Raw genomic sequence first — 12,299 nt, forward strand, 5'->3', positions numbered from 1 at the left:
TCTGTCAAACCTGCCACATATATTTGGATGTTTAATGTCAGTGGATAAATATTGAGTTTCACTCTTGTGGAATCACTGTATAGTCTTCATGGTTATTGAGGGCTCTCTAATAAATAACAAGCAGAATTCTACAGACATCTATTGAGATGTCCTATTTCCCTTCTCCCAGGTAAATAGTAGATAGAAGAAATATCTACTGTGCCACCCAGCTGGATTTTTGAAAGCATCACAGTACTTCCTTAAGAAATGACATCCTTCAAAAACATGGTTAGTTCACAAAGAATGGTGAGCCATGTGATATCTAATTTGTCACATGGTTTCCAGATTTCTCAAAGGTTCAGAGGTGCTACAGCAGGCAAGCTAGAGCTTTGAATCAGGGCACATAAGGTGACCATATGTAACACAGTCATGGAATAGTCACCAATTCATGCAATATTTGAGTCGGAAGGACCTTCAGCGTCCACTTAGTCCAACCCAAACCCACACAAAATCCATTTTCCAACACACCTGACGAGTGGTGATCCATCTTTTGCTTGAAGACTCTCAGTGAGGGAACTCCCACTTCCTTCTGAGGCAGCACAGTCCCCTTTTGGAGAGCTCCAATAATTAAGCATCTTTTCTTGACATCAAACTTGAATTTGCCTCTTAGCAGCTTGCACCTGTTGCTTTTAGATCTGTCTTCAAGGATCAAGCAAAACACGTCCAATCCATTTTCCCAGTGACATAACTTTAAATACTCGAGGACAACGTGAGCATGATTCAGAGTTACAGTTTATTCTGAATTTCATCATTTGACACTGTTTTAAAGGCACATGTTGATTTCCAATCTCAGATTGTCTAATAAATGTAGGCCCTTGTATCCAGTGAAAGAACTGATAAATAGAAATGTGTGTAGAATGATTTTACATATAATTATATATTTGTGTCTAATGGTAGCTATCTCTAAGGCAGGAAGAGAGAGAAGAAAATAACATGATAAATTTATTATATATTTAAAAGGAATAGCAAGTGGCATAAAATAATTTGCAGTTTTGTGTGCAATCATATTTTTATTATTCTAATATGTTATGCAAATGCTTGTTTTCTTTCATAAATTTTTTAAAAAGAAATACAATTTAAAAAAAGAAATGCATTCCCCTGAACAAAAGAAAGACAGAAAAAGAGGCATCTTGTCTGTGGCTAGGTGCTGGTAAATTTTAATAGCAATCTTTTTTTTTAAGCAGCATTCACCTTTTGTGGGGGTGGGAAGTGGAATCAGAGATGTAATACATTTGCAGTTCTTCTTGCATGGTGTCATGTAAAGAACATTAGCCTAGGAACTAGGAATGGTAAGTGATAGACACAGCCCAGCCCAGGTTCTGTTTAAGCAGTTTAAAATGTCAGTAATGGTGATGATGCTGATGCTGATGATTGGTATTTATTTAGGGTTTTGTAGTTGTGAAGCACTTGGCATACAACTTAGCCTTTGAACAGAGATATCAGCCTTATGATGTAAAATAATCACTGATGCTTAGAGATGCTAAGTCATTTGTCCATGAGAATACTGGCAGAAAATGACAAGAGTTGGATCTGAAAATCTCATTTTCTAACTCCAAGTCTAGCACTTTCCACTAAACCACAGCTGGCTTTTCTATATTATGATTGTCCCCTTGAATAACCAGCAACATTATTTTTTAAAAAGATGTCTTAATGTTATCTTTTGTTTTTACATAGCTCTTATTTCCTCCTATATCTTTTCCCCTCCCCCTCTCAAAAGACCAACTCATAGCTTTTTTTTAAGAAGATGAGACCAAAAAGAAAATCAGGAAAACTAATCAATTTTAAAAAAAACCCTGTGACATTTATAAGCAATGTTCTCCATCCACCAAAGGAAAGGGGGAGGAGGTGGAGAGAGGGGCAATTCATATCTTCCTATTTCTCTTTTTTGGGGCCAAACGTGGCCCTTATAATTTTGCAACATTAATTTTTAAAAATTGTTTTGCATTCGTTATTTTTGCAACTTACATTATTGCAGTCATTGGGTATATCACTTTATGGCTCTACTTACTTCTCTTTGCATCAGTGTATGTATGTTTTTTTGTTCTTCTCTGTAGTCATCACATTCTTACAGCACAATACCATTCCATTATTTTCATGTGCCATGATTTGTTTAGCCATTCCCAGGATGGACATCAATTTTATTTCCAGTTTTTTGCCACCACAAAAAAGTAGTCCATATATTTTGGTCTATATGGAACTTTTCATTTTGTCATTGATCATTGGGCTATGTGTTAAAAGTGATATCTCTGAGTCAAAGGATATGAATGTTTAATAACTTGCATACTTCCAAAATATTAGCTTCTGTGTAAAAAATAGCATATTTGATTCTGAAACACTGGCTACTTCCTAGGAAAGAAAAATAAAAAGATTTTTCTGCTATATGGAGCCAAAATTTTATGAATTGCTCCTGGCATGTAGCAATCACCTCTCACAGAAATATCATAAATAAGATCTATGTGTTCTTTTCTTTAGCAGTTAAATCTTTGGATGATAGCTTTGTAGATTTAAAGCAACAGGGGAACTTAAGGTCCTTCAGGGTCATCTAGTCCAACACCCTCATTTTATACATAAGGAACTGAGGCCGCATAATTTTAGGACTCAGAGAAAGGGAGGAAGGAAAGGAAAGAGTCACTGTTTCTCTTTCTTGCTTATATAATTGGGCCCCTCTAGCCAATTATATACTTTTTTGAGCGTATGAACTATTCTGACATGTAATTTCAGCAGAAAAATATCAGGTGACACTGAAGCATTGGAAATTATGACAGCTAGAACGAGCTATAGTCTTTAAAACTAGAAATAGAGTGTTATATTTAGAAATATATGCATTGTATGTCACCAAGGTAACCTTCGCCTGGGCACATACAGTCCATGGGGAGAAAATGTAGGAAGACATAGAATTGGAGCCGGCTCATATCACTGAGTGCATATTGAAAGGCACACAACCCTTTCAATGCAAATGACACATTTCAAAATTGTAGCAGATTCCTTCCTTCCTCCCCCACAGAATGACAATAAGATATATAGTTACCCTCTCTAAAGAAAGCAGAATTCCCCTCAATGTATTTTCTTTCTTTTTTAACAATTTTGCCAAGAAGCAATACTACAGTTAAATAAGTTGTCTGATTCCATTGTTTTTAAGTAGTGAAGAGGACTTCCTGGCAATTTTTTTGCCAGATGTTCCAGTCTCCCTTATTTGAAGCCTTTCATTATATTTGGCATAGAACTGCCTGAAGCCATGTTTTTTTCTTTTTTTTAAGTGTAGGTGAAGATATTGGTAATGTTATAAGTTCATTTAGAATGATGGTTTTCATTGAAAGTAGTCTGTTTTATGGCACTGGCTTTGGTTGTATACAGTCGAGTAGCTGAGAAACATTCTGTTGGCTTAATGATGTTTTACTAAGATCCTTTGAAGTCTAGTCATTTTCACTAACGAGTGAGGCATCCCTTGCCATACTGGGTTGGAGATATGTTGTATGTCACCGATTTTTAACAAATATGTTCAATGAAACCTGAGGCTTTGATTTTTAAAAACTACTACAATGAAACTCCAGATTGGAAAAAAGCGATTTCATTTGAGGTTTACATTCTGAATTTTGAGGATAGCTATAATTTCTACAAGAGCAAGATGTTGCATTATTTTAACATCAGGAAAGCTTAGGCACTTTATGTCAATGCTAGAGAAAGGCCAGTTAATGTCTACAAGGTCATGCCTCATTCCCTGTGACAATGAAAAAAATTCTGTTATCCTAATGGGAACACAATCAACCACATTTTATTTAATCCCTTCGGTGTTTCAGTGATCTATGGTTTTATTGGTGTGGGTGCTCAGAATCACAGACTCACAAAATTTCAGAGTTGAAAGGGATGTCAGTGGCCATCTAGTCCAACCCATAAGGGAAAAGAATCTCTTCTATATCTGCTAAGCAGTCGTCCGTTCTTTGCTTCAAGACATCCAGGGAGGCTTAACTCATTTTCTGTCAAAGCAGCCACTGTACTTTTGAATGTTATTCATGATAGAGGAGTTTTCCCCTTATAATAAAGCTTTAATATGTCTCTGAAACTGTGGCCAAACAGAACTCTAATCTTTTCTCCACCTGACATCCCCCCTCATATGCTTGAAGACAGTTATGATGTTCCATACTAAGCCTTCTCTTCATTTGGCTAAACATCTCCAGTTCATTCAGTCCTAATATGAAATGGATTAGAGACCCTTTACAATCCTTGTCCCCCTCCTCTGGACACTTTCCAGGTTACTTCCCCCACTAATACAGATCCTGATCTGTCTGTAGCTTGGTAGAGAATCTTCAAGAGTTGTGGTCGGTAAAAAAAACATACATCACCCTATATAGCCAAGCTGATAATGAACTGCTCCTTATTTAGCTGAATTGGTCCTTAGGTGATAGATATATAAATCATATATCACTGACTTGCCATTAGGAGATCGCATTTCATTATCGTTGTCTAGCCATTCTCAATAACAAGTGAGGCATCCCTTGCCATGTTGGGTTTAAGATATGTGCTGTGTCACTGATGTGACAGGTGAGGCATTGGAGCAAGATTTTAGTGAAAGCTAATTTAGACTATATCCTATAATTTGGGGTTCTCAGTTCACTGGTAAATTAATTTTCTTTCACATACAGTATTTAATATATATGTATAGCATTGTGTATATTAAATGAAGATTCTTAATATCAGCATATTGGAGTCCTAATATGAATACAGAAATGACTGTGTATATATGGAGGAAGTGCCAAACATCATTCCTGCATGGTATAAGTTACAATATGTCAATGGATATCTGATCCCATTTCTACGGTTGTGCTCTCCATCAGTGCCAGTCACAACCTATTCTTGACTTGTCATGACGTGTGATTGTTATTCATGAACTCCCATAGATTATTGACAAAGGAGCTAGTCAGTTTGCTGGAGGCCTTCTAGGAATTTTTATTTGCATGTTTTCACATTTCTCAGCATACCGTCTGAACCAAGCCAGCTTGTTCTAACAGCTAATGTGTCTAACAAGGTGAACTTTTTCCAATTGGTTTTGGCATTTGTAGGTTTTACATATTTTTAAAATCACCGTTACTAATATTACTACTAGAAAATAATAATAATAAAAATAAACAATAATAATGCATATAGTAATTGCAAAGCCATGGCATTTTGAAAAGTCTTGTGAGAAATTCATGTTGTTATAAGTTTTACTATCTTATAGAAGAGTAAATTTAGGCCCAAGGAGTTTATGTGACTTGACCAAAGATGTGCAGGAAGTGAGAGACCTGATATTTATTTCTTCACTTTTTGTGATTATTTATTTATTTACTTAATATTTTTAGTTTTCAGCATTGATTTTCACAAGAGTTTGAATTACAAATTGTCTCCCCATTTCTACCATCCCCCCCCACACCAAGTTGGCATATATTCTGGTTGCCCCGTTCACCAGTCAGCCCTCCCTTCTGTCACCCTCCACACCCCCCATCCCCTTTTCCCTTACTTTCTTGTAGGGCAAGATAAATTTCTATGCCCTGTTGCCTGTGTATCTTATTTCCTAGTTGCATGCAAAAACTTTTTTTTTGTTTTTGAACATCTATTTTTAAAACGTTGAGTTCCAAATTCTCTCCCCTCTTCCCTCCCAACCCACCCTCCCTAAGAAGGCAAGCAATTCCACATAGGCCACAAGTGTATCATTATGTAAAACCCTTCCACAATACTCATGTTATGAAAGACTAACTATATTTTGCTCCTTCCTATCCTATTCCCCCTTTATTCAATTTTCTCCCTTGACTCTGTCTCTTTTCAAAAGTGTTTGTTTTTGATTACCTCCTCCCCCTATCTGCCTCCCTTCTATCATGCCCCCTTTTTTATCTCCTTCCTCCTTCTTTCCTGTGGGGTAAGATACCCATTTGAGTGTGTATGTTATTCCCTCCTCAGGTCAATCCGATAGAGCAAGATTCACTCATTCCCCCTCACCTGCCCCCTCTTCCCTTCCTACAGAACTGCTTTTTCTTGCCACTTTTATGTGAGAAAATTTACCCCATTCTATCTCTCCCTTTCTCCCTCTCTCAATATATTCCTCTCTCATCCCTTAATTTTATTTTATTTTTTTAGATATCATCCCTTCATATTCAACTCATCCTGTGCCCTCTGTCTCTCTATATATGTATATTCCCTTCAGCTACCCTAATACTGAGGTCTCATGTATTATACACATCATCTTTCCATGTAGGAATGTAAACAAAAGAGTTCAACTTTAGTAAGTCCCTTATGATTTCTCTTTCTTGTTTACTTTTTCATGCTTCTCTTGATTCTTGTGTTTGAAAGTCAAATTTTCTATTCAGCTCTGGTCTTTTCACTGAGAAAGCTTGAAAGTCCTCTATTTTTATTGGAAATCCATATTTTGCTGGGTAGGTGATTCTTGGTTTTAATCCTAGCTCTATTGACCTCCGGAATATCATATTCCAAGCCCTTTGATCCCTTAATGTAGAAGCTGCTAGATCTTGTGTTATCCTAATTGTGTTTCCACAATACTCAAATTGTTTCTTTCTGACTGCTTGCAGTATTTTCTCCTTGATCTAGGAGCTCTGGAATTTGGCGACAATATTCCTAGGAGTTTTCTTTTTGGGATCTTTTTCAAGAGGCAATTGGTGGATCCTTTCAATTTCTATTTTACCCTCTGGCTCTAGAATATCAAGGAAGTTCTCCTTAATAATTTCTTGAAAGATAATATCTAGACTCTTTTTTTGATCATGGCTTTCAGGTAGTCCACTAATTTTTAAATTATCTCTCCTGGATCTATTTTCCAGGTCAGTGGTTTTTCCAATGAGATATTTCACATTGTCTTCCATTTTTTCATTCCTTTGGTTCTGTTTTATAATATCTTGATATCATAAAGTCACTAGCTTCCACTTGCTCCAATCTAATTTTTAAGGTAGTATTTTCTTCAGTGGTCTTTTGGACCTCCTTTTCCATTTGGCTAATTCTGCCTTTCAAGGCATTCTTCTCCTCATTGGCTTTTTGGAGCTCTTTTGCTATTTGAGTTAGTCTATTTTTTAAGGTATTATTTTCTTCACATTTTTCTGGGTCTCCTTTAGCCAGTCATTGACTTGTTTTTCATGGTTTTCTCGCATCACCCATTTCTCTTCCCAATTTTTCCTCTATTTCTCTAGCTTGCTTTTCCAAATCCCTTTTGAGCTCTTCCATGGCCTGAGACCAGTTCATGTTTTTCTTGGAGGCTTTTGATGTAGGCTCTTTGACTTTGTTGACTTCTTCTTGCTGTATGTTTTGGTCTACTTTGTCACCAAAGAAAGATTCCAAAGTCTGAGACTGCATCTGGGTGCGTTTTCGCTGCCTGGCCATGTTCCCAGCCAACTTACTTGACCCTTGAGTTTTTCATTGGAGTATGACTGCTTGTGGAGTATAGAGTACTTTGTTCCAAGCTTGAGGGGCTGCGCTGTTGTTTTCAGAGCTACACAGCAAGCTCTGTCACAGCAGCTCTCCTCCTCCCCCAAGAACCACCAACCCAGACTTGACCCAGATCTAAGCTGGCTCTGAACTCCTGCTCAGATCCCACACTTAATTCCTCCCATCAGGTGGGCCTGGGGCTGGAAGCAACTGCAGCTGTAGTTCTGTAGCTGCACCACCTTTGCTGCCCCCAGGTGGTGGCCTAACCTGAACTCCTTTCACTCTGTACCAGCAGCTTTTCCCACTATCCTTCTCTGTTGTCTTTGGTGTTTGTGGGTTGAGAAGTCTGGTAACTGCCACAGTTCACTGATTCAGGGTGCTAGGGCCTGTTCCACCAGGCTCCCAGTCTGGTTGGTCCGGGCGGCCCAGACTGGGCTCTGCTCCGACCTGCTCCCAGGTCCGTGCAATAGACCTTACCCTGTGGCCATCCAAGCTGTCCTGGGCTGGAGCCCTGCTTCCCTCTGCTATTTCATGGGTTCTGCAGTTCTAGAATTTGTTCAGAGCCAGGAGGGACCTGGGTGGGAGCTCATGCAAGTCCCTCCTTTCCAGCTGCCATCTTAGCTCCTCCCCCCACCTTGCATCCAGAGCTGATATTTAAATGAAGGCCCAGTGACTCTGAATCCAACTAGCTTTCCATTGTACTACTTGATAAAGTAACAAATTTTACTTATATATTCTTTTTTGTGTGATAAATGTGTCCCCGAAAAGGTTTATATAAAGTAAATATTCAGAAACCCAACTACATTTTTCTAAATATGGCATTATCCTTTCACAGTTGCTTCATCCTTATTTTTCAGTGATTATTGATAAATGTTGTCTTTTCCATTAGCTTTATCTGTCTCTAGCCTCTCTAGTTAATGATCTATAAGCTGACATTTAAAAAATAAGGAGATACGCTTATGTGATAACAGAAGCATCTTTTAAAATAACTTCTGTGTTTTAGAAATTTCACATTTCCACATCAGCAACACATACCTATAGAATAATAATTGATGGTTATCAACTCACCTTTGTATAGCACCCAAAGCTTTAAGGAGGGGGAAAAACAAAACACTTTGCTTACAACATCCATGTGCAGGAAGTTGTGAAGTATTGTTATCTCCATTTTACAGATGAAATGACCAACACATAGAGTGATTGGCCCAAGATGGTAGGTGTTCAAACTCTTGGTCAAGCACTTTTTCCACTATTTAGTATAAACAAGCAGAAAATTTGCTCAAGAATTCGCTTTAATTGGCACATTCTGCCAGTAGTTGCTGAGTGGTGATGCGATATTTAGAAAGACTAAGCCTGAAAAAAAATTCATTGAATGCAAAAAAAAAGAAGGATAAATGTTACATTATTATCCCTAACCCAGGCGGAAGAGGAGCGAGATGACATGGAGAGAGTGAAACTGGACAATAAGCGGATTCTCTTCAACCTTTTGCCAGCCCATGTTGCACAACACTTTCTTATGTCCAATCCCAGGAATATGGTAAGAAATGAAAACTTGGTTGGGTATCTATCAAAAAACTATTACACAGATGATCTAGGCAACATAGCACCATTCTAGGCCTACAGCTTGGGATGCTAAAATCAAACCATGACTACAACAATGTAATTGAAAAGGTTTCTTAAAGGAAGCCAAACTCTGAAAAAAAACTGAAAAAAAAAACACGAAGTTCAGAGAACAGTGAATGAAACAGGTTTCTTTTTTTCCTGGCAAAGAGGTTGGACTTCTAGATCAAAGGATTTTGTACATTCTCAGATATGGTCACTTATTGGCTATTTTGGTTTAGCACTTTTTTCTTTAAAGGAGGATTCAATTTAGAGGGCACTGAGATAGAGCAAGTGTTTCCAGAAATGACCATAATGCAAAATCCAAAGACATTGAAAACCTTATTTTTTTGAGCTTTGGGCTTAAAAGTTGAAAAATATACATCCTGAAATATGGAACCTATAATATCACAAGTCATAGCAGAAAATTAATAATAATAATAATAGATAACATTTTTATAGCACCTACTATGTGCAAGCCATTGTGCTAAAAGCATCATCTCAATCTTCACAAGTGTTATGATGATTCCCATTTTACAGATGAGAAAATTGAAGCAAACAGTGAATGTGACTTGCCCAGGGTTATACAGTTAATTAGGTTCTGAGATTTGACTGAACTCCAGATCTGTCTCTAGATCCACTGTGCCACCTAGCTGCCACGAATTAGGCTGTAGTTATTCATATACTATAACCTTTTCTTTTTAAGATTACAAAGAGTTATATTTTCCATTCCTTGAAATGAAATTCCTATGGGGATTTTAATTGCCATTGGGCACTCCTTCCCCCACCCCCATAACCTGCCCTGCCCTTAAGATAGGATCAGATTCTATAGGTGTCTGTCATCTTTCTAAAAATTTCCACTATCAGTGATGACCATGACACTGGTGATGACAGTGACAATCATAATCCAGAAGATCACGTTGGTGATGATGGTGGCAATCACTTTCTGTTTTAATGGATTCATGCACTTTACAAGTCTCATTCACATTTGACCCTTCCAACAATCCTGATCTTCTCATGTGTGGTTTTAGGACAGGATATTAGCAATGATTAAGACAGACACATAAATCTATTAAAAGAGAGAAGTTTTTTTTAAAAAATCACAGATTTAGAGGCAGCTAGGTGGCACAATGGATAGAGCTTTGACCCTGGAGTCAGGAGGACCTCCATTTAAATCCAGCCACAGACATTTATTAATTATATGATGCTGAGAAAGTTATGTGCTTTAAATCGAAGATTTAACAATAAATCTTGGGGAAAAAAACTTTAAAATGTTGCATTGATTTCTCTCTAAGTTAACTTGGGTTTTCTGTATTAAGAAAACTAGCTGTGGAATTAATTTTTATAATGTTTTCATGTATATTACATATTGCCAATGATATATGCTTATTTATAGATGTTAAGTGCAATCCAAGGAAGCATATTTTTATCAAGCACTTGCTATGCACCAAGTGTTATACTAAGTGCTAGAGATCCTAGGGCAAAAACAAAATCTCCTGCCCTCAGAGGGCTTACAAACTTCCTAGGAGTATACAATATTTATTTGAGTCAATAAAGCGAGGGACACGTGAAGACGAGAACAATTACACCTGGCAAAATCCAGAGAGGCTTCCTGTAGGAGGTGACACCTGAGGGGAACACCTAAGGAAGCTAAGGAGTAGTTCAGCAAACACATATTCACTTAGATGTTACGCTAAATCACACCATTTCTTACTTTCCCATGACTTATGTTGGCCATGGAAGAGCGACTTGGTCAAGACCTTTAAATTTGAATGGGCTGATTCCAGTGTTCTGACAAGGGGGCCAATGGCAGAAGGCAAAGAAGTGTAGTAAAGGAAATGAGTCAAAGAACCATATCATTTTAGAAGTTAAGTGTTTCTGAATCAATATTGTGACTATTGTAAAAGACTACTAGATTGACAAGTTGGAACAAAAAGGTACCTATTAAGTCCTGGTTTCACATTTGAATTGTTTGAGCTTTGTGTATTTTTAAATGCTAGTACTGAATCCAACAGCTCTCTCTCTCTCACACACACACACATAACATATGCACATACAATAGTACAGCCATCCTTATAGAAGTCATGCCTTTGTATTCTCATCACCTTCCTAATAATAACAAGCTGCTTATTGTGATGCCCATTTGTTTGTTATGCAAGCCAAATCATGATTCTAAAATTACAGGACCTTTATTACCAGTCCTATTCGCAAGTGGGCGTGATGTTTGCTTCCATCCCAAATTTCAACGATTTCTACATCGAACTGGATGGCAATAACATGGGAGTGGAGTGTTTGCGCCTCTTAAATGAAATTATTGCTGATTTTGATGAGGTAATGTCTCCATTTTCAATCATTTTGATATTATTGATTGGAAAATGTTTTGTTAGGGGGTCTAGATCTCTATAGTAATGCACGGAATTGCTTTTTCAGTTGACTGTGTAGCTTCTTTTCATGTTAAATCCTGCATTTAATCCAGTCACATACCCAGTTTTTGATTGATGAAATTGAAAATTCCAACGCATGGTGAAGTAATGCCGGCTTAAGTAGTTACCCAGCCTGCTAGCGTATTAGTCTCAAAAAGAAGTCCTCCTTTGTGAAAGAAACACTCCTCTTTGAAATGGTTTAGTTTTTCCAATTCATTCTGATACAGGAACTGAAGCCAGAAGAGGGGTTCATTTAGTCCAAATTCTTTATTTTAAAGATGAGAAAACTGAGCTTAGAGATGGGAAGTGATTCATCCAAGGGAAAAGACATAGCAAGCTGGAGAGCTAGTTTATAAGCCCTTGACATCTGACCTCCAAAGCCAGCCCTCTGCCCAACACACCATACTCCCTGAACAGTGAGGATGCTGCCTTTCCTCAAGCTTTTAATACCACAAATGGCAGTTACTTACAATGAATTTAGTTTTGGCAGCACTGACCTACCTGCGTTTCATCAGGCTGAGGTTATTCTCTCTCTTCTGTTGTGGTACCATGAAACTTTCTTCTGAATCCTTACCTACCCATTCATTTAATGTCTAACTAGTTTTCTCTCTGTCAATTAAATTGTGTCTGACTTCTGAACTTTGACTAGCATTATCCCAACAGTCACTTTTGAGATATTGGGAAGCATACAAGGGAAATTTCCATAATGATGTGATTTTTCTTAATAATGGGGGAGTAGAGAGAAATGTTAATGTTTTCTTCTTTCTTGTAGAATGTCTTTACTGTTTTCCCTTGTCAGATCTTGAGAATCAGTATTCCCTTCCTGTTCACGCCCACAGC

General features: G+C 37.6%; 1 protein-coding gene and 1 long non-coding RNA gene across 2 annotated transcripts in view; one reads left to right on the plus strand and one right to left on the minus strand.

Moving 5' to 3' along the window:
* The window catches only part of ADCY1 (adenylate cyclase 1), a 351,817-nt gene that overhangs the window by 324,813 nt on the left and 14,705 nt on the right, over positions 1 to 12,299 (plus strand). Inside the window, exons 15-16 of the mRNA XM_036738252.1 lie at positions 8,858 to 8,974; positions 11,221 to 11,367. Of these exons, the coding sequence (XP_036594147.1) occupies positions 8,858 to 8,974; positions 11,221 to 11,367 (264 nt within the window). The remainder of the gene's footprint in view (positions 1 to 8,857; positions 8,975 to 11,220; positions 11,368 to 12,299) is intronic.
* The window catches only part of LOC118831095, a 58,986-nt gene that overhangs the window by 42,586 nt on the left and 4,101 nt on the right, over positions 1 to 12,299 (minus strand). The window lies entirely within an intron of this gene.

The sequence above is a fragment of the Trichosurus vulpecula genome, chromosome 9, assembly GCF_011100635.1.
Source record: "Trichosurus vulpecula isolate mTriVul1 chromosome 9, mTriVul1.pri, whole genome shotgun sequence".
NCBI lineage: Eukaryota > Metazoa > Chordata > Mammalia > Diprotodontia > Phalangeridae > Trichosurus > Trichosurus vulpecula.